This window comes from Cucurbita maxima, unplaced genomic scaffold (assembly GCF_002738345.1).
Source record: "Cucurbita maxima cultivar Rimu unplaced genomic scaffold, Cmax_1.0 Cma_Scf00004, whole genome shotgun sequence".
Taxonomy (NCBI): Eukaryota; Viridiplantae; Streptophyta; class Magnoliopsida; order Cucurbitales; family Cucurbitaceae; genus Cucurbita; species Cucurbita maxima.
The window spans coordinates 2,957,256-2,982,778 of NW_019272020.1; the positions used below are offsets into that span (position 1 = coordinate 2,957,256).

A 25,523-nucleotide genomic window follows, 5' to 3' on the forward strand; every position below is an offset into this window, starting at 1 on the left:
TTAACAATAAATTCAAATTAAATTCAACCAAACTAATTTTAAAACAAGCTATGAACCAAATAATACTAATTAAACTCACCCGTTAGATTAGGTTGATTGAGTTGAGTTTTTTTATCACGATTTTTTTGAACAACCCTACCCTCGATCTTAATTAAAAAGTTGTTAGGTTAGGAATCACATAATCCATTTAATCAGTTACACATAATTGTCCTGCAAAAAATAAGTACATACCATACCATACCATATAATGGATCTACGGGTGCAATAACAAAAGGCAACCAAGAAATTAATTGCAAATATGTCGAGAGTCAAATTAATTAGAAACTTTAGGTCAAAGCAAAACTAGTAACAAAGTCAAACTAAAAAATATAAATAATTAAAAGAGAATTTCTCATATTTGCAAATATAGCAACCGTTAGAATTTTGTGAATACGACAACATTTTAAATCTGAATTTTTAAAAATATATTTTAGTTATTATAATTGACAAAATTTTGTATTCTTTCAATAAAACTACCCTCAACCTTTAATAAAATGAAAGTCATATATTGCCATTAATATCCCCTTTTGGACCGACGCGTAAGAGAGAGTCCAATCCTTGACCGATTCGTGGGCTTTTTCTTTCACAAGGGTCGGTTTTGGACCCCCACTTTTACGCCATTTTTTCTCCGTCAACGTAGCAGGTGGATACCGACGACTCATCAGTCGCCGCCGTTGATCAGACCACCGCCGTTAACGGACCATTTCGCATAGATGGAGGAAAATGAATGATATGTTAACATTTAATAATCAGAATAAACAAAGAATGGAATGAAATATGAAATGGGCGATATCAAAATTGGAGCTTTATTGATGAAAAAGAAAAAGAATTGTGTATTTATTTACAGGAGATGAATAATGAGAAGGGGATGTTTCGTGTGTAGGTTGGTTGAGGTGGAGGGGCTAATAACTAATAAGGGAACAGGGCAAAAAGTAGTTACAAGATTAAATTTCGATGTGGAGCAAAGTAAAATGGGGACATGTTATGGTGGTTGGTGGAGCTGCGGGATTTGGCCTTTTTCTTGCATTCCACTTGGGGGACTTTGGTTGGGCGATGATGATGAAGATTGATTTCAAACGTTGATTCTTCTTCTTCTTCTTCTTCAGGAATAACAATGGCGGAATTGGAATTGGAATTGTCTTCGAGACCCAGAGAGTACATCACATCGTCCCTGCTCCATCCCCCACTCAGTAAAATCTCACATACTGATACTTTGAGTTTCTCGATGGTCGCCCGACTCTGTTCCAAGCTCCGATCATGGCCGTCCATCATCATCATATCTCTGATATCTTCTTCCCTCCACCCGCCCTGTCGCAACTTCCACAATACGTCCTCAAGGCATCCGTCCAACCCCATTTCAAATTCCCCTTCATTCCACCATCCTAGTGTTACCCCACGCCCCGCCATATTTTTTCCCGAAGCCACTTCCGTCCAGAAATCCACCGCTCTGGCCTCCGTCGCCGCCCAAGCCGGCGAGTCGATCATTGACCGGTCTGGTTCAGCCTCACTAAGTTGAGAATATTCATGGGTTTGAAAGAATCCGGCTAAATCGAAGCTGGAAACACGAATCTCCCCACCGTCGAGGTGAAATACGGGGTTCCCGGCCATGTTCGGCTCGGAAGGGATGTAACAGTTTTTGTAAATGGGGACGAGAACAGGGGCTCTGTCCAAGAGTTGCTGGGCTAGAGCAACGGCGTCATTTGGGTCATTGGGTTGAGTACCCCAAGATTGACACCAGAATTTTCTCTGAGAAATTTCCTTGAGGAGGCAAAGCCGGGGGAGATTGATTAGAATGTGAAGCTGTTGAATGGAGGAGGATCTCCAATTGGGGAAACCAGAGCCAATTGGGAGACCCTCTTGGAGGATTGAACGGAGGTCCGGTGGGAAGGAGAATTGGAAGGTGGACTCGAAGGATGTAAATTCAGTGTCCGAGAGGCCGGGGAGGACCGGAATTTGAAGGGATTTGAGATGGTCGATGACGGCTTTGGCATAGGCAGCGAAGGAGAAACATGCGAGTCTTGGCCGGGAGGGCTTGTCGGTGGCGGTGGCGGTGGCCGCGGCCATTAGAGAGAGCACAAAGAAGGTGGTAAATGTAGGGCTATTGTAGAGACTGGGAGGTTCGTACTTTGAGGAGAGGCATGGAGTTCGCCAAACAGAATGGAGCGAGAAAGGCGTCGGATTTATAAGATGGCAAGTTCTTATGAATTATGAGTTATGAGAGAGAGTCCTATTCTGACGCTTCTAAACGTATAGAAGTCGGTAGTATGACATGAATGGTAGGGCTGCGTTACGGATTCCTCTTTTAAGCCCACAAAAAGTGGGTTGGGTTTTCTTCTGACGTCTGATGATCTCAGGCTCAGGTGCTTCTTTTTTAACCTCACAATTTTGAATGCAACTCCACATATTCTATTTCTCTCTCTATAAAATACTTCTGTTGTTCTTTGTTGATGAACCAATGGGGCTTTACCAAACGAAGAACCAGAAATGTTTTATATTTTTGGTATTTTAGAATATGGGTATACATCAAAATTCCATTTTTCAAAATGGGAAGGGATAAAGGTTTCATTTTTCAAATTGCCTGAAGTTTTCACCTTTTATTTTCTTCGTGGTCCATACGGCTTTAGCAAACTATGAAAGAGAAGGGTTTGATGTTTTTCAAGTTTTACAATAGGTATACGATAGATATTGTCTTAGTTTTACTTGTTCAAGCTTTTCCTCAAAAATTTTAAGATGTGTCTACACTAAAGAGCGTCTAGCTACACCTTGATCAATGTTCGGTGCCAGGTTTTGATACCATTTGTAACAGCCCAAACTCACAACCAGCAGAGATTGCAGCTTTAGTCGGTTATGTATCAGTCGTCAGCCTCATGATTTTAAAACGCGTCTATTAGGGAGATGTGATTTCTTCACAATTCACTCCTTTGGGGGCTAGCGACCTCGCTAACACATTACCCAATGACTAGCTGTCAAGCTCACTGCTAATCGATATGGTCTGTTTTGGTCTATTACTATCAACCTCTAACTTGGGTATCTATTCAAAGTTTCCTTTTCTAAAAAAGCAACTCCTTCCCAATTCAAACCCCTTATTTGGATTTGATGCCATACAAATCAACCACAGGTTTCTAGAGTGAGTTCTCCAACCATGGGAGCGTGGTCAGCAAGGTGGGACCTAAATGCGGGGTTGGACATGGCTTATGAAAGACTTTAGAGCAAAACAAAATGAGGGGTTGATTCCAATTCCCAAACATTTCATCCACCATTCATTAGGCTTACAATTATTTTTAAATCATCGGAGTTTCCTTCGTTCAGGATTTCATTAAATTATCCGTCGTCATCTTCTATGTAAAATGATTCCAGTAAAGATTCTTCCGCCGTATCCGATCGCAGACACTAGAACTTGACAACTTATTTTTTCCAGAATTTATGTTCTTATGAAAATGATCAATCAATTTTTTATGATACTGCCAAAGCTTCGCGGTAATGTTTCTTCCCATCTGTCCAGAATGTATGCCACTGCACCCTCAATTTTACTCTTATAACTTTGCCATTTTTATGTAATAAATTGAATCTTTGTCATTAATTCAGAAGAAATAACAAGTCAACACAGACAAAGTATGAATATACACGATTTTTCTGTATAAGAAATTTGGGTCAAAGTCGTACCATGTTAAGCAAGCTGAATCCATTCTTCCCTCGTACAAAACTTTGGTCAAACCGTATCCATCAAGTGGCAGTAGCATGCCAAATGGAGAAGAATTATCCAGTGCCAGTTTCATTTGAGAATTACCTGATATTGAAGGTAGAACAGGAGCATTTGATCATTTAGAACTTACTTTCAACACCAGGAGGAGCCATTTTGTGTTTCAATCTCTTCAGCTCCTGAGCTGAATTCATCTGCCATTTCTTTGTTCTCCTTTTTGTTTCCTACTATGGGGAATCCTGATTCGGCTGCTTCGACCTCGTCTTCAAAGTTCCACCTAGTTATTCCTTGTCTGCTAACATTTCCATTGGTGTAGATTGTGGGGGAGGCTATACTCAAGTCATTTAGTTTGGAGTCTCCACAGATGATTCCTGAAAACCATAATAAATTTTCTTTACATGTATTAGTATAACCGACATCGATATTTTTCAAGGAACCATTGGTATGGTGAGACAGAATTAAGCAATTGCTTTTTGAACTGTGTTTACCTTCATAATTGGATTTCAATGATGATGGTGACTTGAATTCAATTCCACATGACTGAATGTCAGGGAATTGCTGAAGATCTTGATTGACAAAGGAGATAGGCACCTTTAGAGTGCCCTCATCAATCTCCATGATCCCGATGGTAGCTGAAATGCCTTCATTCTTGTCTTGCTCTGTGATGTCAAGGGGAGTAAAATCCTCATGTGTATCATCCACCTTATTCAAGCTATCTTTTCCAAGAAGAGTTGGTTTTACTTCTCCTACTTTTGTCCCTCCTACTGTTGGCTTTCGTGCCCGCGTCCGGGATTGTGAACCTACAGGGGCTATTGCTCGTTTCGACCTTCCTCGCTTTGCTGGCTGTCCCCTCACTGTAATGCCACCATTTCCAACTTCCACAGCAGCCTCATCCGTAGCTACTGATCTTAAAGATGAAATTTCAGCTTCAAGCTTAATCAAGCGGCCCTTGCAGTCCGCTAATTCCACTTGCAACTGTCCTATCATACTCCACAATTGAACATTTTCTGCTGACTGCATCAAATAGGAAAAAAAAAAAAAAAGGAAGCATTACAATAACATATGAAACATCACATAAACGGGAAAGAATTGCCATGTCAAACCTGAGCTTCCCAAAGTCTTTGATGCTTCTGAGAAAGCCTTTCAGGGGGTTTGATGACACCTCTTAAAAGGGGTTGTCCAGAGGAAGATGCTACACAACTAGGAATTGGCATCGGGCAAGATTGAGAAGAGGCAAAACCATATGATGCTCTTGGATAATTGGACAATCCGGGGAACAGTAATGGTGGTGTTTGACCCCACCAAATTGAAGCATCCCAGGAACCTGTTATTAAGTTCAAACCCAAATTTCAAAAAACTTGAACTGATTACTAGGGAATGACATTCAATCACAAGGTTTGAAAAAAGAAATACCCACAAAATTTGGTAAACAACATGAACTCATTGATCGAATAAATAACCTCGACAGAATTACAAAACCAAACAGTTCTGAAAGTGAAACTCACCTTGAAACCCAGGGTATGTTGGATAACCAACAGGGTAGCAGAAATTAGGAGCTTGGGGTTGACATCTCGGCGAGGCTCCAGCGCCAAACGCCGCCGGAGTTTGCCAGCTACCTTCAGTTGCTCCAAGGGAAATGCTCGACTGCGGTTGTACCCAAAAGGGTTGTGATGAAAGGACAAACTGCTGTGGCTGCGGCTGCGGCGGCGGGATGAGCTGGTGCTGAAATTTGGGCAGATTTTCGGGTGGCTGGAGCCGCTCATTCACGGCGGCGGGGGCGGCTGGCAATGAAGATTTTTCCCCTGCATGTCGAGGGTTGAGTGCCCTTTGAAGAAGCTCAGTGTACTGCTGATTTTGGGGAGCTGCATTCTCTAAAAACTGGCATCCAGATTTGGCGTTTTTTGCTGAATCTGTCCCATCAAATACGCTTTTCTCATTCTTGCGCTGTAGCAACAGTGGTATTTCTAATTAGCATAATGCAATCTCTAAATACAAGAAGAAATCAAACACAAAAGATCGAAAAAGAAAAGCGAAACCCCACAAACTTTCACTATTCCCATCGCTTTTCTAGTGAGGGTCGGGCTGATGAAATCAATCAAAAGGGGCTGGGAGGAATGAGAAAACGACCGAGAACATCGAAACCCATTTCAGAAAAATGAAGGAAAAATAGGAAGAAACATACGGAAACTCCATTAGGGTGGTGTTGAAGATTGGCGGTAGAAGCACACTTGAGTTCATCTTCCTTTTCCATCGCATCGGAAAAGAAAACAGCTAGTGGGAGTTGAGAATCTAAAAGGTAAAGCAAGTTCTTTAGCTTTAAGCAAGGCCTATAAGCTTCCTATACGAATGCCTAATGCCATCACTTGAGCTGAATTAAAAAAGGAATATGCGAAGGGCTGGAAAGAGAGACGGAAGCAATTAAAGTTCGAGGTTACTGAGAGACGAACGTGAAGGGAATATATTACAGAATTTCCATCTCTTTCTGCCTTTTTTTTTTTTTTTTTTTTTTGGTGGTGATTGCNCCTTTTTTTTTTTTTTTTTTATTTGGTGGTGATTGCACCAGATTACTTTATGGTTATAATAATAATGTAAGTTCAAATAAAGATGGAAATGGAGTGAATTAAATTGTATTTTGGAAACAAAAATGGTATAGACTAGATAGACGCAGAGGCACGGGATGCATTGAATTGCTGACCCGTTCCAAGTGAATGGCACCTGAAGAAGAAATGTGCGGCTTTCTATGAGGTGTCGTTCTTCTTGTCTCATCTTCCAGAAACTTTTAACCTTAAAAACCTATTCACAATAAATTGAAATATATTGTACCCACACGAGAAAGGGAATATTATTGGAAAACAGAAGTGAGAAGATCTAAGTGGCGTGGAAATTAACGTATTTGCCTCGAGGACCGCCTGGTCAAACTTCCAGTCAACTTGGCTTTACCAAACAAAAACAAGAGAGTCGGAATTATTTGTAAAGCAAACTATGATTTGCAGTGAAAAAACATATCATCAATGCAAGAAATGAAAGGCACTCACTCAGTTTTGTAGTAAAGCTTTTATTCATACAACCACCGGTAAAGTAGGCTTACAAATAAGCAGCAGCAACACAGCCGATGAGCTGCATCAACAACTCGAGAGGACACATTTGCAAATATAGTCAACCGCAAAGTGAAGCACATAATAGCAACAGCACATATGCAAACTTCTTTCAAACTTAGTTTAGTAGTCTTCTCCCTCCTCATCTTCATCGTCCTCAGCCTCAGCACCCACCTCCTCATAGTCCTTCTCCAAGGCAGCCAGGTCCTCCCTGGCTTCAGAGAACTCACCTTCTTCCATTCCCTCACCCACATACCAGTGTACGAAAGCCCTCTTTGCATACATGAGATCAAATTTGTGGTCAATTCGAGAGAAGACCTCGGCAACACTTGTGGAGTTGGAGATCATGCATACAGCTCTCTGAACCCTGGCCAAATCCCCGCCTGGAACAACAGTTGGTGGCTGGTAGTTGATACCACACTTGAATCCTGTTGGGCACCAGTCAACAAATTGGATGGTTCGTTTGGTCTTTATGGTAGCCACCGCTGCGTTGACATCCTTTGGAACCACATCGCCTCTGTACATCAAACAGCAGGCCATGTATTTTCCATGGCGGGGGTCACACTTGGCCATCATGGATGAGGGCTCAAATGCACTGTTGGTGATCTCCGCAACAGAGAGTTGCTCATGGTAGGCCTTCTCGGCTGAAATCACAGGAGCATATGATGAAAGCATGAAATGAATCCTAGGGTATGGGACCAGATTTGTCTGGAATTCAGTTACGTCCACATTCAAGGCACCATCAAACCTCAGAGATGCAGTCAGAGATGAAATCACCTGGAAATTTAACATTATATAAATATTTAGAAAATCGATTTCCCATTATTTAGATATAAAAATAAAAGATCAGGAAATGATCCAAACGGGGGTGTGGGTAGGTAGGAATGGATGAAATGTGTACTTGAGAAATCAAGCGGTTGAGGTTCTGGTAGGTCGGGCGATCAATGTCAAGGGAGCGCCTACAGATATCATAGATGGCCTCGTTATCAAGGAGCACTGCAACATCAGTGTGCTCCAAGAGCGAATGGGTTGAAAGGACACTGTTGTAGGGCTCAACTACAGATGTTGACACCTGAGGTGAGGGATAAACAGTAAATCCAAGCTTGGATTTCTTTCCATAGTCCACGGAAAGACGTTCCAGTAGAAGGGATCCAAGACCAGAACCCGTTCCTCCACCAACAGCATTGAAAACGAGGAAACCTTGAAGACCAGTACAGTTGTCCGCAAGTTTTGTTATACGATCCAAGCAGAGATCAACAATCTCTTTACCAACTGTAATAGAAAAGGAGAAATGTGTTAAAACAGGGGGCAGTTAACAGGAATTAACTTGCAAAAAAAAAAAAAAAAATAATTACTCGTATAGTGGCCACGAGCAAAATTGTTCGCTGCATCTTCCTTGCCACTAATGAGCTGTTCAGGGTGGAAGAGTTGGCGGTACGTCCCAGTCCTGACTTCATCAATGACTGTTGGCTCAAGATCTACAAAAACAGCACGAGGTACATGTTTTCCAGCACCAGTCTCACTGAAGAAAGTGTTGAAGGCGTCATCACCCCCACCAACTGTCTTGTCGCTAGGCATCTGTCCATCGGGCTGCAAGGGAGACAGGTAAGAGACATTCAGATTTCAGTAGTACACATTTGCAAGTTTCACAGTGATTTACATTTCACAACTGTAAATGCAAATAGAGACACGTTTACAGATCAGATCAACACTTTCACACCCCCACCAATTCACAGTGATTTACATTTCCTTAGAATGATGCTCGTAAATCACATGAAAAATACCATTCGTCAGAAATACAAGAAAATTTGCATGGCCAATATTATAAATTAAAACGCAGAACTATTATGTGAAGAAAAAAAAATCCTATTCACTAAGCAGAACATGCTACACTAATTCCCAAGTTCAATAAAGTATTTGCGTTCTCCGTGTGATTGACTAAGGAACCATTCCAGATCCCACATTAAGTCAATCCCAAAACTTATTTCCCATTGACAGGGCCGCTAATGCAGAGTCCATAAGATGTAGAAAGCCTTCATGAAATAGAAATCGGATGAAATACCCAACCGCAGAACAGGACTGGAATGCTTTAGAAGCACATTTATTCAACGAACACCTTTAAAAAATTCATTAGCCAGCTCAAAGAAGACAGTTATCAGTTGTGTTGAAAGTACATTCAAATGTCCCTAAAAAGCCAGACACATTCGAATATGAAAGAAACCACGCAACCAAAATATGCGACGACCTGGACAGAAGTTCAAAGTGGGGTTCCAGGAGGTTGATATCAAAACGAAATGTAGTCGATCTACTTAGATCAGGCACGTCGACGTATTCTCCAGTAAAGACCTCTGTTACACCTATTAGGAGACAAAAGAACACCAGATCTGGAAACTGCGATAAACTCACACAACAAACCCTAGATCTCGACATTAACTCGCAGATAACACCAACCATCTCTAAACAACCACTTAAACCAACAAACAACGAGGAGATCAACGAAAGAGGCATTGACAAAATCAGAACGCATGGAAGTAGAAGCTTAAAAACTAAAAAAGAGGTGGGAACCAGCAACCTGAATGCCATGCTCCAAGCAGTAAAGTTCCCAGCAGGCATTGCCGACCTGAATCCCGGCCTGACCAATGTGCACGGAGATGCATTCTCTCATTGTGGCTTTGAAACGGGAGATAAAATGGAACAGAATCTAGAAGAAGAGGAGGAAAATGGAAAAGGAAGAGAGGAGCGTTTATGAAGACGCTACTCCAAAGGATCGGAAATGGGTGTCGGGGGGAACCGTACGCAGGACAGTTTATAGTTTATAGCAGGAAAAAGTAGGAGTTGGATGTGGCGAGGGGAAGAGGCGTAGGGGTACCCGTGGTACTGCACGAGCGGCACGTGGGAGTTTAACCATAGTTAGCTCTCCGTGGTTACATTATTGTGTCTCTCAACATATGACTGTAGGACGTGGCTTTACTTTTATCGTTGGTGGGATTTAAATCAATTTTAATAATGTATATAATTACTACTATATCAATACTTAATTTAAAATTTATTTTTAAGTATAACATTGATGTATTAATTAATAGTCTTATAAAAAATAAAAAACAGATTCTCCTTGCTTGGATCACAAGTAAATTTTCTTTTTCTTTTTGTTTTTGAAATCATACTGGCAGACACAATTCACAAAACCGAACCAATCCCTTTCTCCTCTCTCTACGCTATCGTCTTTTCCAATATGAAACGCAACAATATTTCATGAATGTATGATATTCATAACCCAACCATAAATAAACTTCGATGAAATTACCAAATTAATTATGAAAAAAAAATAAATCAGATTCTTCTTCCAAGATCATCAGCCAGAATGGCCTGAAACTTTGAATCACGAACCCTTGTTGTTGCTGTCGTTGTTGTAGCTTCCACAGTAGTACTGCCTGGCTTGCTCCTGTCTGCCATGTTTGTTCCCTTTTCCTCTAATGTCGAGAGTTCACATTGCACTGATGAGAGATTGAGAGAGAAACATATATGAAATAATAACCCAAAAACAAAAGAAGTTCAGTGATTACCCACCTGATTATGTCGATCCCCATCTACACAAGAAGAAGAAGAAGAAGAAGAAGAAGAAAGAAAAGAAAGGTTTGATTTATATAGACAGAGAAAGGCATCGGGGCTCGATGTGGGCGGTGAAGGGCCCTTTTCATATCCAACCCTTTCTCCTTCTTCAACGCGTTTTATGGATTAAATCAAAAGGGGTTTTTAATTTATAAAGTACAGACGAGAGATTTCATGGATTTCACATGCAAGTTTATAGGCGAAGTTCGTGTGAGTTTGCAAAAAAGGAAAAAAGCATCGTGTGTTGGGGTTTCATTCCAAATAAGCCAGCCAGCTCAAATGCACACTCCAAATTCAATTACAAATGCTAATAAAACCAAACAAACGAGATTTTTTGAAACACATGGGAAAAAAAAAAAAAAAAAAATAAACATAGAAATTGTGAAAAAAAACAAAAGATAGCTTGAGGCTTACGATGATTAAGAATTAGAATGTCGTTGTGTTTTTCCTTTCAATATTGTGGTCGGATAAGATGTTTTGAAGCATGCTTCCAATCAAAACACAGCTATATGTAATTTACATAGACGAAAGAGGAGATTACAATTGTGATTCATTGTCATAAATAAGAAGAAATTAAAATTTATTTACGACAATAAAATCACCCACAGGTTTTTTTAATTGGTAATTAGTTAACCATTTCCATTGCCTTATAGGTTTACCAACCACGGTGGAGAGCGATGAAAGGAGATGGAAACGGGCTTCTTAAATAAGTTTAATTAGGTAGGGTTATCGTCTCTAAATTGGTGGTTTAATTTGGTACAAAATCTAAACTTCTGTATTTTAATTAATTCTTATAATATAATTTCCAACTGATATTTACAATCAATTTTTATAAAACAAAACAGACGTGTTAGAAACAAAAAAAAAATGTGAAAATATAGAAAGAAAAGGAAATAAAATCTGATTACAGAAAAATAAGAGACAGTATTAGTTAGAGTTGTTTGTAGTGAGGGATAAAAAACTTACATTTCAAACGTGTTCCTTATTTTCAAAATTGAATTTACTATATTCCGCTGTTTTGTGATTATATTTTGTTCCTCAACTTGTTTTCTAATTAATATTTTTTAAAATTAAAGGAAGTAAGTGGGGTCCAGCAAGTGGGTCTTTGACACGTGTAAGCAATTTGGGTAAGATAAGATTACCCCAACCAAGCAATTTCCTCTTCCTAGCGCTTAGTTCTGAGAGGGTTCTGATCTTGAAGCGGGTGGGTTTGGTTTCTGTTAAGGGACGTAGTTATGCAGCCAATTCCGGATGTTAACCAGCGCATTGCTCGAATCTCTTCGCATCTTCATCCTCCCAACCCTCAGGTTCTCACTCTCTCTGCCTTCTAAATTTCACTTCTCTTTGGTATACTTTTTACGGGTCACTGTGTAATTGGAAGCGTGGCGTTGTAACCCAATGACCCATCTGGGAATATGGGATTTAGTTGTGGATTAAGCGATCGTACTTGCTCCATTACTCAGGTTTTTATCCCTTATTTGCTTTGATTCTGGTTGTGCTCGGATAGATGGAGGAGAGTTCAGCAGCTTTGAAGAGGGCCAATTGCCGGGGGAAAGGCGGAGCTCCCGGGTTCAAGGTCGCAATACTTGGGGCTGCCGGTGGCATTGGCCAGCCCCTTGCGATGTTGATGAAGATGAATCCTCTGGTTTCTATTCTACATCTTTATGATGTAGTTAATGCCCCTGGCGTCACCGCTGATATTAGCCATATGGATACTGGTGCTGTGGTGAGTTTTTTCTTTTTTTGTCTGTATTCTATTGGGTTTTTGTTTCGTACAAATTGGAATGATAACGTATTATGGGATATGAGTTTTAAGAGATTCAAGAGACTGTGAGGAAACTGTCGTCTATTCGCATTTGAAGTGGGGAATTGAAATGGATAGCATATTGAGAATATTACTGAAAATGTAGGTGCGTGGATTCTTGGGGCAGCAGCAGTTGGAGGCTGCGCTTACTGGCATGGATCTTGTTATTATCCCTGCAGGGGTTCCTCGAAAACCAGGAATGACAAGGGATGATCTATTCAAAATCAATGCAGGAATTGTTAGGACTCTGTGTGAAGGGATTGCAAAGAGTTGTCCAAGAGCCATTGTCAATCTGATCAGTAATCCTGTGAACTCCACCGTGCCCATTGCAGCTGAAGTTTTCAAGAAGGCTGGAACTTATGATCCAAATCGACTTCTGGGAGTTACGATGCTCGACGTCGTCAGAGCCAATACATTTGTGGTATGCCATAGTCCACTAGTCTCGTTCCCTTTTATTAGATCATGGCTGTCTATCTTCACTAACTTATGTCCTGTTTTCATGTTATTCTGTCTTTTGCAGGCAGAAGTATTGGGTCTTGATCCTCGGGATGTTGATGTTCCAGTTGTTGGCGGTCATGCTGGTGTAACCATTTTGCCCCTTCTATCTCAGGTTTGTACTGGTTTCTGATTTGATTAAAGTACATGATGTCCTTGAATTGGTTTATTTACATTTCTGGTTGTGTTTTTGTGTATAGGTCAAGCCTCCAAGTTCTTTCACACAAGAAGAGACTATTTACCTGACTGATAGGATTCAAAATGGTGGAACAGAAGTTGTGGAGGTAAAGAATTCATTTGTTTGTTGTACTCAGATATGTGCTACGACCAGTTGATCCCACATCAGTTACAAAGGAGAACAAAACATTCTTTATAAGGGTGTGGAAACCTCTTCCTCGCGGACGAGTTTTAAAATCGGTGGAATCGTGCTATTACTATTGAATCCATTGTGCTGTATTCTTATCATCACTATCACAATAGCTTATTATACCAATTTGACACTGTCTCCAGGCCAAAGCAGGAGCTGGTTCAGCAACTCTCTCCATGGTCGGTTTTTTTCCAACCCTTTTCATCATCTAATGGGTTAAATTGTTTAGGTACCATAAGTGTAGAAAATAGAAGGAAAAAGTACGAAGGGTAACCAGAAATGCTATATTGACTAATGTATGGTAAAAATGTGTAGGCGTATGCGGCTGTTAAGTTTGCAGATGCATGCCTGAGGGGCTTAAGAGGAGATGCTGGTGTTGAGGAATGCGCGTTCGTGGCTTCTCAGGTATGCATGTTTTGTACAAGTCATTGGCCTATTCCTTTTCAGGAATTTGAATAATGTTGAGCTGAGGTTATATGTTTGCTTGGTACAGGTGACTGAACTTCCATTCTTTGCATCAAAAGTACGACTGGGTCGCAATGGGATGGAAGAAGTGTACGGGCTTGGGCCACTAAATGAGTATGAAAGGTACGCCGAAATGCGAAGTTGTTGAACAAGAATGAGCTTGAATCTCGATTGAGTATTGATTTTGACAGGATTGGATTGGAGAAAGCGAAGAAAGAGTTGGGAGGGAGCATTGAGAAGGGAGTTTCCTTCGTCAGAAGCTGAGAAGATATGCCAATTTAAATGGAGTATATATATATTTGGTGTCAGTTGACCTTGTATTAAATGTAACGCAGATAACGTGGATATTTTTTATTGTAAGGTAGAAATATTAATAATAGACATCTCCACCACCCATGTGGGTTGCTTCGTATTCAACAATCGCTTCAATTACCGTGAAAAAAGCCATCTTTTTTTGGAAGTGCTATTTTCGAGGTCATCAAAACCAAAATCAAAAGAGAAAAGAAAAGATATGATTGTTTTTAATGTTATTTGTTAAAGAATATTTTGGTGTACTTAGAGAATGAGTTTCCAAATTTTCAATTGGGTTCCCCACCACTTTCAGTCTTCTTGTTCTGACACCCACCCAGTGCATACCTTTCTTGATTTCCTCTGTCCGGAAAAATTAGCGAAAATTAATGAGAAAAGAAGAAACCTTTGAACAACATTACTACCGTAAACCTTAATCCCCTCCTCCCCCAAAAGATAATTAACGACATCGCAGCTACAAGAGAGCCTAAGCTGTTTTCTTTTCTTTTAATGATAGACAGTAGACACTACCAACCCCAACCCAGTTGTGTTCAAGTGCTAAGAAGATCTGCTGGCGGCTGCTGCTGCTGCTGCTGGTCTTTTTGGTTCTCGGGTCCTGTTGTTTGAATGTCTAATGCGGCGGCTAATGCTGGTGTTGGTGGTGGTGAGGAGTTGGGGAGTGTTGAGTCTTCCCGTTTTGAACATGGTGGCTGTGGAATCTCCAATAGGATTTGGATCACTTCTCGCATTGTCGGGCGCTCTACCGCCTGTTCCTCAACGCACAGCATTGCGACGTAGAAGACGTGCATCACTTCGTGGCGAGGAATGGAGGAGAGCCTTGGATCAAGGATTTTCACTACCTCTTCCTTGTTTGAGTCTGTCATTTTTCTAACCCATTGAACTATGTCGACACCATCACCAAATTCTCCGACCGATTTTCTTCCACTAACAAGCTCCAATAAGACGACTCCAAAGCTATATACATCACTCTTCTCGTCGACTTTTAGTGTGTAGGCATATTCTGGAAGGAAGAAAAAGGATCAGAAATATCTCAAGAATCAGAACCATTGAAGGCGTTACCTTCCAGAAAAGTAACAATTTTCACACCATTCATCGTCCAACTTTGGACTTGAAATGGAAAGCAATCCATAATGGTTAAACAATGAAGAGAACTTTGGATGCAGTCAAAAGCATTATGATTCATTCATTGACTTGCAAAGATGATCACCATTAATGTTCTCATGACACAGAATTTAGCCACATTCTTCAGTTCAATATCAAGCTCCCAAGTCAAACTACAGATCATATATTCATGCTAGTCATAGAAAAATAAGGCTAAAACACTTCAAAACAAGATTGAAGATTCAAATTTCGAGTCCTTTAATAATATTAGGAAAAGAAGGTTGCTTCTTGGCCTGCTGCATATAAATGATTGACATAAAGTTTCAAGCTTGGAATCATACCTGGGGCAATATATCCATAAGAACCAGCAATAGCAGACATGCACTCAGAAGTGCCGGAATCCTGTAAGAACTTGGCCAGACCAAAATCAGCGACATGAGCTTCAAAATTAGTGTCAAGAAGTATGTTGTTTGATTTCACATCGCGATGAACAATGAGTGGCGAGCAATCGTGGTGGAGATAGCAAAGCCCTTTAGCGGCTTCAATAGCAATCTTGTACCTTGTATCCCATTGAAGGTGACCCCCTTTTTTGCCATGAAGAACTTCCCCCAAGCTCCCATTAGGCATATACTCATAAATCAAAAGATTAGTCTCATGGTTTGAACAAAACCCCAATAGTCTAACGATATGTCGGTGTCGAATCCTCCCAAGAGTTCGTATCTCAGCGTTGAATCCATGGTCGTGGGACGATCCACGGCTCATCGCTGGCAGCCTTTTGACGGCGACATGGTCTCCACTTGGCATCACCCCTTTATAGACAATGCCTCCCCCTCCTTTTCCAATAATGTTATCCTCTTTCAAGCAATCAAGAACATCATCAACTGTGTAATCTAGGCGTTGGAAGGATGTTAATTTCCAAGCCCGAGACTCACTGGCTTTTTTTAGCGATCGAGCTTTGATGATGGCAGCAACTGCAAATGCAATTGAGCAAAGAAGCAGACCAATTACAAGGAGGAGCTTGAGGGAAGCAAAGAGAGGGCCCTTTAAGCGTTGTTGGTAATTGCTATTGGCAACCCCATCTTTGCATGGCCCCAAATATGGTCCGCAGAGATCGGGATTGCCCACAAACGAGGTATGATTGAAGTAACTGAATTGCCCAGTTCCCGGAACTAAACCAGAGAGGTTGTTGTATGAGAAATCCACAGAGGTTAAACTCTGCATTCTGGCTATGGAAGCAGGGATTCCGCCGACTAAATGGTTTCTTGAGAGATTCAGGTAATTTAATATCCTCATACTGGTAATCTCGTTCGGAATTTCTCCCGAGAGCTCGTTTCGACTGAGATCGGCGAAGGTTAGAAGCTTGCATTGGCTAATCTCCGGCGCGATTGGACCCGACAACTTATTGTTACTGAAATCAACCTTCGAAAGTTGCTGTAACCGCCCAATCTCAGGTGGGATTTGACCGGAGAACTTGTTTCCGTCGAGAAGTAGTTTCTGGACGCCAGAGAAGTTGGCGATTGTAGGTGGAATCGACCCAGTGAGTCGGTTGTTCGAGAGACTAATCTGGCCGAGATTCTTTGAGATTGAGTCGGTTATTGGGAATTCGCCGGAGAGAAAATTGTCCTGTAACTCCACCTGAGAGAGCTTGGGCAGACTCAGAAGCCCCTTCGGAATGGATCCATTGAGAAAATTTTCCCCCATACGAATACGATTAAGTGAAACGCATTTGCCTAGCGATTCTGGAATTGGACCGAACAAAAAATTGCTCAATGCGATCAGAGTTTGAAGCCGATTACCGTAGCACACATCAGGAGGGAGAGTTCCAGTCAGCTTGTTGGAAGAAATATCCAGAATCCGAAGCATTCCGTTCTTCCCCAGGTTCTGTGGAATCGCTTCCGTGAAATTATTCTCCCATAACTGCAACACCTCCAGCTTCGGCAAGTCGCCAATAAAGGAAGGAATCCCTCCATGTAGCTTGTTTCTAAACAGATTCAACAGCGTCAAGTTCTTCAACTCCGCGAACGATACGGGAATCTCACCCACAAGCATATTGTTCGACAAATCCAACGACTTCAAGTTGTTCAACTTTCCAATCTCCGGCGTCAGTGGCCCAGATAGAGCATTAACTTGGAGAAACAGAGTATCAAGGCTCTTCAGCTTTCCGAGCTCCGGCGGAATCCGTCCAGACAGTCCACAGTTCGCAGCGTCCAACCGTACCAACTCCGACAAATTCCCAATCTCGGCCGGAATACCGCCGTCGTAGGCGTTAAAGTAGCCAATGTAGAGCTCTCGAAGGTTCTTCAAGTTTCCAATCTCGGGCGGTATCGGACCGCCAAGTTCGTTACCGGAAACCGCCAAGTACTCCAAAGACTGCAGCCGACCAACCTCCGACGGGATCCGTCCAGTAAAGAAATTTCCACCCAAATGCAAATGGCGAAGGCTCAACATTTCAGTGACCACAACGGGGAAATCTCCAGTCATATTGTTGTTATACAAGTCAAGAACCTGCAGATTCTGGAGCTCTGAAAGCCGCGAAGGGAACGATCCATCGAACACATTATTAGAGAGGTTAAGGAAGCGAAGGGAAGAGAGTGAAGAAATCTCCAGTGGGATTGGACCAGAAAACTCATTGGCAGCAAGAGAAAGACAAGTAAGAAATCTTAAAAAGGCAACATCAGGGGAAAGGGAACCGGAAAGGCCGAGACCAGAGAGGTCTAAGGCAATGACATGGCGACGGAAATCGCAAGTGACCCCAAACCAAGTACAGTGAGTGGTGGAGGCGTTCCAGGAAGAGAGAGAGGATTTGGGGTCGCCAGTAATGGAGGTTTTGAGGGAGAGAAGGGCACGATACTCAGAAACACCAGCAGAAAGAGAATGGTGAATGTGGAGTTGGAGAAGACAGAGGAAAGGAAGAAGAAGGCGCATTTTGTTTGTGGGTTTGTTGATGGAATGGGAAATGTGGAATTTTTCCGGCTGATCTTCAAATTTGCAGAGTTAGTTTGAAATGGGGGGAAGAGGCCAGGGAGGGAGCGAGAGAGCTCAGTGAGAGAACAAGTGGGTTTGGAGGGGAACCTCAATAAAGTGAATCATATCGCACATTATATATAAATATATTTTTTCCATTCCAAAAATTTCAAGGTTTTTGACTTCACAATATAAAGTTCATATCTTATTGTGAACATTTATATTGGACATGATGAATAAACAGCAGGGTTGACAAGACACTGAACTTTAGAACGACTTTTGCCATAACTTTGGCTGTATTTTCATGGTTCTGCGATTTTGTGTTTGCAGCCCTGTCTGCACCTTTGGTAAGAGTAAGTGGGTTGAAGAAGGAGTGAAGAGTGATGATGAAAAGAGGTAATAATAGTTGGTGGGTTTGTGTGTTGTAGAGATAAGGTTGCTCAAACTCCAACCCGAAGGCCAAACCCATTTTTGGTTCTTAAATTTACACACACTCACACACAGGCCCCACAAGTCCCAGAAATAGTCACAAACTACCTTTACTCTAAGGGCTGCTGCTTGCTTAAGCCTGTGACCCTCGTCCTTACGGGACATCGCTAATCGACAAACTCACCCCAGATTGGTCCCCCGATAGTAGCAAAATGACGAAGCAGTCCTCCTTCCAGGACAAAGAAAGCTACGCGCCATACTGGGGAGGTATCCTTCGTATTGTAAAATTCTAATTTTTCTTTTACCCTTGTCTCGATGTTTGAGATATACTTTCATCATCATCAGCAGCAGCAGCAGCATGGTGAATAAGAAAATGTTAAATGATGATGATGGATTGAGATGCATGAGAATTCAGAATCCGACATCATTCAATATTGGATCCAATGCCCTGCGATGTTGGGTTTACAGGCACCATCCTACCGTAACCAAAGGGTCATTTCTTTTTCCATTTCCCTTTCCAAGTGAAGAGGGAGGAGGAGAGGGAAATGTGGATATAACATATCTGACCAAATTTATGAGATGATGGGTATGGTGGTTAGGACGAGTTCAACTCAGTTGAAGGAAGAGGGAACATAGATAAAATAAACACATACAGGCGATTGCGTCCAATCCAAGGAACACAGCCACTGTGGGATCAAGTTGGTGGGTGTGTTTTAAATTTTCGAATCCCTCTTTTCAATTGCATTGCACTGCATGAGAATAAGGAAAAAAAAAATAAAAAATACTTCACACCACAGAACACGTTATCTCACTTGCTATTCTTTATGCTTGGGCTGTGAACATTTTGTCCCCTCTCTTTCTCTCTCTCTCTCTATGGCTTCTCAGCCTGAACTCTCACCTTCACTTCTCACAGAACAGAACAGAACAGAACAGAACAAAACAAAGCATGGTTTGAACAATAATAGACACCATTTTCTTTTTTAGGGGTAAACGACACCTGATATCCATTTATCTACGTCTAAGCAGGGCTGTCACTGTTGGACTACACCATGTGCACCAATCTCTACACCATCACTGCACAATTCAATACGCCAAATTTCCTGCCATTGCTTTAGCCTTTATGTCCTCAAATACCCACAATAAAACAACTTCCAGTATATCAGTTTGTCTATTTTCCTGAACCGGCAAAAGCTTTAAATGTCCTGGCCCGGTCCATTTTAAAGAGAAAGAGAGAGGTTTCAGATTGTTTAGTATGGTTTGGCATACTCTATTGTAGAAAACAGGCAACTCTATTGGATTCCTTCAACTTCCGTAATTTGGGAAAAGTTAAAGTGAAATAAGAAAGGGAACAACACTTCCCCCCTTCAACTATAGCTATATATGCTTACAAGTGAAGAACAAAAAGAATGATCTAGTTTCTTATGAAATTTTGAAAAGTTAGAAATCAAAATTTTCTTTCTGGGATGAAGCAAGGAACACAGCTCCAGCGCCGGACCCCCCGTGAGAATGCTCCACTATCACATTGTCTGAAAGTTCATTTCCAAGCATTTCCCATATGCTACTATTGAGATAGTTTCTAAACACCCTGTAATGCTCGTAAAGCCCACCTTCCACTGTCACTATGTTTCTTTTGTTTTCAATCCTCCCCAGCTTCTTAACGATCCCCACAATGCCAGCTCCAGCAAGACGGGCTGCACGTTCTGACACGACATCGCACACCTCAGCAACAATTTCTCTTGCCATTGGAGTAGAATCAGTTATCTTGCATTCATAGAGAACATGTCAACCAGTGTGGAAGAGAAGTGCAACTAAATGCATGCTTTGATATATAATAGAGACTTAATTTGAAAACATCCCCATCAACCCTATTGTACACTGATGGGGGCGGGGGGTCGCAGAAGTCCCCAAGTCCCGTCCAGACAAAGTGAACCTAAGGGTCTATAACTATAAGAAGTTCATGATCTGATCTATGTGGTGTGGGAGGAGGAAAAAATTGATCAGTGTTCAATGCTTTAATGATCCTCACCCCAAAAATTTCTTTCAGCTTTTCGTTGACAACTTCTCGATCTTCTGAAGTATCCTGATGCATTGCAGCCATATCAGGTGACCTATAACAAAATCGATATAAGTCAAATTGTCAATTGTTCAATATGGTTCGGTATTTGTTCGCTTCAAGATGCAATCGTCATGTAAATCCATAAACCAGATGTGATAGCGTTATCACAAAAATAAGCCACTCCAGTTCAGATTTAGGATGGAAATATGCTCAATTAGCCCAGCTTTGCATTGTTTTCCAAACTGTCGTACTAACTACCATTTAATTAACTGTTGTGTTGCAACTAATAATACCGGACTGCTTGAAAATGAATGTCAATACCTTAGCAGATAAGGGGTCATAAGCTTTGGAGGTACGGGATCCCCAAATAATAATGTTTCCTGTGCCATTTTTACCAGGACTCTTCTCACAATCTCTCCCAAATAGGTTCCTGATACCAACTTTTGGAATACCTGAGATAATTGAAGAATTGTTAGCCAATCTAGATTAGGATTCTCCTCGAGTATGAGCAGTTACGATCAATCTACAATCTGCCATACCTGACTACCCGGGTTTAAACTTTCAGAATCTAGACAAGCATCAAACTCGGTTATTGGAAGGTGCGGTGAACGGAAATTTCCCCACTCCATGCTGATTCCCTGCAATATAAGAACAGAATGAGACTGATCTTCAAGTTGCAATACCATTTAGTTGGCTAATCTTACTAACCATCTCCCTTGACGTTCGTGATGGTCCATTTAAGTGAGCAAGTTCTTGTGCTGATTCTATATAAGCAGCATTGGTGCCCATGCCTAAAGTTATAGTAGCAACACTGTCCCTGCAGTAGTATCTACCTCCAGCTAAATTCCCAACAGTATCATCAACCTGCTCGAAAAACCGGAAATATCACAACAAAGCTGGAAGCCTGGAACTAGTTTTGTGAAAAGGAACTTTTAGTTCAAATATACAGCTGCATACCATTGCAGAGACACGAAGGTTCACACCATGCTTATTCAAAGCCCGGTTGATGTTTTTCACCATATTCTTTCCAACCTGAGTTCATAATTATATTTGGTTTCAGCCATTTAAGAGATGTCCACCATATTCCATCAATAGTAGATAAAAGTGGCAAATTTTCTATAACATGTGATATAGATTCAAAACAGGACCATCAGAATAACATAGGATTTAAACCGTCTGCATTGTGTTAATCTCAGATCATTTATTCACCATAGATTATTGTAGTTCTATGAAAATACTATGTGAGAGAATGCAAAGGGACTTGAGTGATTATACTCAACTGTGTCATCAGCGGAGAAACTATCCCATTTAATTACATTTCCCAATGTGGCCGCAGCATCATCCACTGGATATGATAATGTAAAGCCCAGCTCCGTCCTCTTCACCGGTTCATTTTCATTCTCTGGATGAGCGGAAACAAATTTTGCAACCTCCGCAGCAATGAAGTCGAACAGATCCTGTTTCCAAAAAAATTCAAATAAAACCTTCGCCAAAGCCACTGATCATAATCTAATTGTGATAAGGGGGAGTGCTCAAATTCTAATTCCTGAGGTGGGATACAATCTGAACCATGATTCAGTACCATAAGTCGAAGTGTAGGTAAAACGAACCTCAGAATTACCACTCATCACATTGGAAGGGATCGAAATCTCCTCGCGATGAATATCAGAGATGGGTGCGTTCTTTCCCCCAAGCCGAGCGCACAAAATCAAGAAATTGGTTCCCCGCAAATTAACTCCATAATAAAACCCTTCCTCATCTCTATCACCCAAATGCAAGCATAACAAATGAAAGCCATTAGCAATTCAAATTTCAAAAGATAAAATGCAGCAACAACAAATAAAAATACCCATTAGGGAAAGCGTCGGCGTAGGAGACGAGCATTTTGAGAGTGGCTTTGCCACGGGTTCCATTCGATGCAATGGAGGCCCGCATATCGGACTCCAAATCATCGGCGATCTGCCACAGCTTGGGTACGGGAGTTGCACAATCCCGGGCGAATTTGCGGAGAATGCGGTGTGCTTGCTTCAACTGCCATTGTTTCCTCCGCTTCCATCTCCTCAGCGCGGCGGCGGCGACTACCAGAGTGGCAGTAGCGGCCAATGCGGCCACCAGAATCTCCTTCCGCATGGGCATGGCTGGTGTGTTGTTGAACAGTGTGATTCCTTCGAAGGGGATATAAAATCAGGAAGTTCCAGTTTGGATATGCAGTTAGTTTCGTTGATCATCTCTCCCATCTCCAAGGATCAAAGAAATAACAGAATTCAGTTACTGGGAAACATAGAACGCGAATTATGGATACCAACGGCCGATCGCTATGCCGTTGGGTGCTTCCAATCTTTCAACACTATCCATTAGGATTTAGAACACGTCGCGCCCTTAATTTATTTATTTATTTAATCAGTTCAAAAATAAAGAAATTCTCTCAGCCCAATATCATTAGTTCAATAGGCCTTCGATGTTGGTAGTTGGGCCGACTCGTAATTGGGCCTGCTAGTAACAGTACATCACCAATCACATCATCCCACGTAAGCCCTACCCACCTAAGACGCTGACTATATGAATATTCATGGTTGAAGTGGTTGGGCTAAAATTTAAGAGATAAAACATGAAGCGTTGACAATAGAGAAGAATAGAAGATCTCGTAATCTTAATGGGACATCGGCTGTCTCCTCTTCTGCCTCACTTCCACTCTATCCCGACACCCCATAAATTGTTTTCTTTATACTCAGGAGTTGTCTTAATTAAGTTGCAATGGAGCTGTCAGATCCAGATAATTAGTTGTAATATCCTTGTAGTTGTCTTAATTAATCCATAATAATCAACATCTTACAATAATTAATTATAGATCCGTATGCAAAGGAGACTCCCCAAAAAAACGGGAACTTGGGGGAAAAAAGTCTTGGATTTACAGCACATGTGGGTGTTTTGTTATCCTAAATTTCCTTAACGTGGTCAAAGATCTGCCCCACGCAAAAAAATGCGAAGAATTTTCTTTAAAAAAAAACGCCCTCGTGCTGAACATATTCTGGAGTAAAATGGAAGCAGATCATCAACAGTTTATTGGAGCATTGTAGGCAAAAGGCAACCTTTGTGACAGAGAGTGACGAAGATTGTAATTTTACACGAATTGTAGGCAAGCCTGTCGTAGTTTCTGCACTAGCTCCGTCACTGTCATGGAAAAGCCATCACCCATCTGCAATTACATAATAAAGCAAATGAATTTAGTCCCATAATAAGCTAATTCTCCAGAAATGGCAGTTTTGAAATGGAAAAATATCCACGGTACCTTTGCTATAATGGTTATATCAATCCTGAAATTGCCAAATGGCAAGGCGCTGCTGTTGAGGACTGTTAGATTAAGCTCCTCTATGTGGTTTAGCATATTTGAAAGGCAGCCTTTGCATTTCTTGCCATGAATCTTCAACAGAACATCCTTCCCAGACACTCTGGCTTCTATCTCTGGAATGGCTCTGTCGGATGAGCTGTTTTCCTCTGAGGAATCGTCTTCCACCACGGCAGAGACATCCTCGGATCTGTTCACAACCACCACTGATTCCACTCTTGATTTGGCTGCTTCTTCATCCGCAACTTTCAAACGTTCTTGAAGATCCTTGATGTATGCTATTGCATCCCCAAGAATAGACGCTTTGTCCATCTATTACCAAAAACCCATTTGATCCGTTAAATAATGTCAATAAAATCTTGAATTTTAAGGTCAAAATTAGATGTTGTACTCACCTTCTTGAGGTGTGGAATAAGAGCTGAAAGAGCAACGAATCGCTGGCTGAGCTTTTCTCTACGCTTCCGCTCAGCTATGACATGATCTTGAGCAACCAAAGCGCTGCGATAATTCATAGCCGAAGCGCCTCTCTTCATTCCCACACCATCGTATTTTGGGGAACAATTTGGATTGTTCTCATAGGAACCTTGAGGGATCACCGATGACAAATCAATGTTCCCTTCGCACCCAATCTCGAATTTGGGCTTCACGTTGCTGTAATTGCCATTGCTCCCAACTAATTTGTTAGAAGCAGGTGGAGAAGAAGAATGGGAGTTCCCGAATGAAATGATGTGTGATGAGGAAGACGAAGCAGCCATGGAAGCAATTTGACGGGTAGTGGAAGAGTTGTTCCAGCTGCCGCTGGTCCGGGGCTGCTTGGCCGGCGGCGGCGGCGGAGTTTGTACGGAGTTCTCAAGATCTAGGTGGGATGTGTGGCTTTCGTCAGAGAAAGTTTGGAAACTGAGCTCGTCTAGCGTGCACTCAAATGGGTTCATTTCGAAATCTTCCATAAATGCAGATTCCAAATCCTAATTATAACCAAAACCCAAAAAACATAAGATCAAGCAAAAAAAGAAGCGAAAACGAAGTTGAAACAGGCAAAAAAAAGGCATAAAAGTGTTTACCATATCAGATAACCATTTTGCAGATGAGATTTCCATTGCGAAAAGGGTCAACAAAACCAAGGTTTGGGTGTGTGTGTTTATCAGTTCACAATCGAATGAAGCGAGGAAGAAGATTGTTGGGTAGCTTTATAGGTGCTACCCTACGCGGTTTGCGGTTTCATTTATTATAAACATTATACAAATTGATTTGGCACGTGTGAATTCAGCTTCCTCCGCTTTTGGGGGCTCTTTAGTCTTTTCACTTCAATTTTGAACTTCTGTTGGTCAATCAATCTATGTATTTTTCTCACGTTTTCTCCTTTTCCTTCCGACTGCAACACTGTTCCCAAATTTCTAAATGGGAAAAACTTGGGTGTTGGCTCACCTTTGTAACCCACCCACCCCACGGTCCACTTTTTAGAGAATTTCAAGTATCGGCTAAGAATCGAAATGACAATAAGATGCGACGTTGTACGAGATTGGGAGCCTCCTCGTAGGTCAAATGGTAAACGATAGAATGTTTGGTCAAACAATGGCTCCAATTCCGTACCTTAAAGATTAATCACTTCCCTCATAGTATTGGCCACCCAGTTTTTAATACAGTTCATCTTAACTCAAAGATTCTATTCTCTTTTCACAATGACTTTGAGATTAATAATTTGATTAAACAATATCAATGGAAGATCCCATATCTAATGTTCATG

General features: G+C 41.4%; 7 protein-coding genes and 1 long non-coding RNA gene across 11 annotated transcripts; 1 reads left to right on the plus strand and 7 right to left on the minus strand.

The window, feature by feature from the left end:
- Positions 1-873: 873 nt before the first annotated feature.
- Positions 874-2,320, minus strand: LOC111478051. Its single transcript, XM_023122129.1, has one exon. The coding sequence runs from the start codon at positions 2,101-2,103 to the stop codon at positions 976-978; it is 1,128 nt and encodes a 375-aa protein (XP_022977897.1). The 5' UTR covers positions 2,104-2,320; the 3' UTR covers positions 874-975.
- Positions 2,321-3,593: 1,273 nt separating this feature from the next.
- On the minus strand, positions 3,594-6,005 carry LOC111478840. Of its 2 annotated transcripts, none has more exons than XM_023123331.1 (5): positions 5,922-6,005; positions 5,245-5,683; positions 4,843-5,063; positions 4,228-4,753; positions 3,594-4,110 (listed from the first exon to the last, which is right to left on the minus strand). In XM_023123331.1, exons 1-5 carry the CDS (start codon positions 5,988-5,990, stop codon positions 3,875-3,877), a joined length of 1,491 nt encoding a protein of 496 aa, XP_022979099.1. In that variant the 5' UTR covers positions 5,991-6,005; the 3' UTR covers positions 3,594-3,874. The 2 variants fall into 2 exon arrangements, with proteins under 2 accessions (XP_022979099.1, XP_022979100.1); XM_023123332.1 differs by lacking the exon at positions 5,922-6,005 and adding an exon at positions 5,785-5,887.
- Positions 6,006-6,703: 698 nt separating this feature from the next.
- LOC111478401 (tubulin alpha chain-like) lies at positions 6,704-9,665 on the minus strand. Its single transcript, XM_023122633.1, has 4 exons — positions 9,407-9,665; positions 8,190-8,424; positions 7,736-8,106; positions 6,704-7,611 (listed from the first exon to the last, which is right to left on the minus strand). The coding sequence occupies exons 1-4, from the start codon at positions 9,497-9,499 to the stop codon at positions 6,958-6,960; spliced, it is 1,353 nt and encodes a 450-aa protein (XP_022978401.1). The 5' UTR covers positions 9,500-9,665; the 3' UTR covers positions 6,704-6,957.
- Positions 9,666-9,924: 259 nt separating this feature from the next.
- On the minus strand, positions 9,925-10,917 carry LOC111478046. Of its 2 annotated transcripts, XR_002717389.1 has the most exons (3): positions 10,858-10,917; positions 10,402-10,750; positions 9,925-10,304 (listed from the first exon to the last, which is right to left on the minus strand). It is a non-coding gene; the product is annotated as an uncharacterized LOC111478046 (long non-coding RNA). The 2 variants fall into 2 exon arrangements; XR_002717390.1 differs by lacking the exon at positions 10,858-10,917 and having other exon boundaries at positions 9,925-10,328; positions 10,402-10,809.
- A 649-nt stretch (positions 10,918-11,566) lies between these two features.
- LOC111477593 (malate dehydrogenase, glyoxysomal-like) lies at positions 11,567-13,992 on the plus strand. Of its 2 annotated transcripts, none has more exons than XM_023121448.1 (9): positions 11,567-11,750; positions 11,951-12,169; positions 12,354-12,668; positions 12,768-12,857; positions 12,943-13,026; positions 13,253-13,288; positions 13,425-13,514; positions 13,603-13,697; positions 13,766-13,992. In XM_023121448.1, exons 1-9 carry the CDS (start codon positions 11,679-11,681, stop codon positions 13,836-13,838), a joined length of 1,074 nt encoding a protein of 357 aa, XP_022977216.1. In that variant the 5' UTR covers positions 11,567-11,678; the 3' UTR covers positions 13,839-13,992. The 2 variants fall into 2 exon arrangements, with proteins under 2 accessions (XP_022977216.1, XP_022977218.1); XM_023121450.1 differs by having other exon boundaries at positions 11,570-11,750; positions 11,907-12,169.
- A 236-nt stretch (positions 13,993-14,228) lies between these two features.
- On the minus strand, positions 14,229-18,043 carry LOC111477589 (leucine-rich repeat receptor-like serine/threonine-protein kinase BAM1). The gene is made up of 2 exons (XM_023121439.1): positions 15,326-18,043; positions 14,229-14,883 (listed from the first exon to the last, which is right to left on the minus strand). Exons 1-2 carry the CDS (start codon positions 17,907-17,909, stop codon positions 14,414-14,416), a joined length of 3,054 nt encoding a protein of 1,017 aa, XP_022977207.1. The 5' UTR covers positions 17,910-18,043; the 3' UTR covers positions 14,229-14,413.
- A 1,604-nt stretch (positions 18,044-19,647) lies between these two features.
- On the minus strand, positions 19,648-22,802 carry LOC111477592 (probable hexokinase-like 2 protein). The gene is made up of 9 exons (XM_023121447.1): positions 22,283-22,802; positions 22,044-22,194; positions 21,714-21,890; positions 21,391-21,465; positions 21,142-21,297; positions 20,973-21,071; positions 20,755-20,885; positions 20,404-20,485; positions 19,648-20,138 (listed from the first exon to the last, which is right to left on the minus strand). The coding sequence occupies exons 1-9, from the start codon at positions 22,567-22,569 to the stop codon at positions 19,815-19,817; spliced, it is 1,482 nt and encodes a 493-aa protein (XP_022977215.1). The 5' UTR covers positions 22,570-22,802; the 3' UTR covers positions 19,648-19,814.
- A 517-nt stretch (positions 22,803-23,319) lies between these two features.
- LOC111477594 (transcription factor bHLH25-like) lies at positions 23,320-24,965 on the minus strand. The gene is made up of 4 exons (XM_023121451.1): positions 24,841-24,965; positions 24,175-24,744; positions 23,723-24,091; positions 23,320-23,629 (listed from the first exon to the last, which is right to left on the minus strand). The coding sequence occupies exons 1-4, from the start codon at positions 24,874-24,876 to the stop codon at positions 23,555-23,557; spliced, it is 1,050 nt and encodes a 349-aa protein (XP_022977219.1). The 5' UTR covers positions 24,877-24,965; the 3' UTR covers positions 23,320-23,554.
- Between the last annotated feature and the right edge of the window lie 558 nt (positions 24,966-25,523).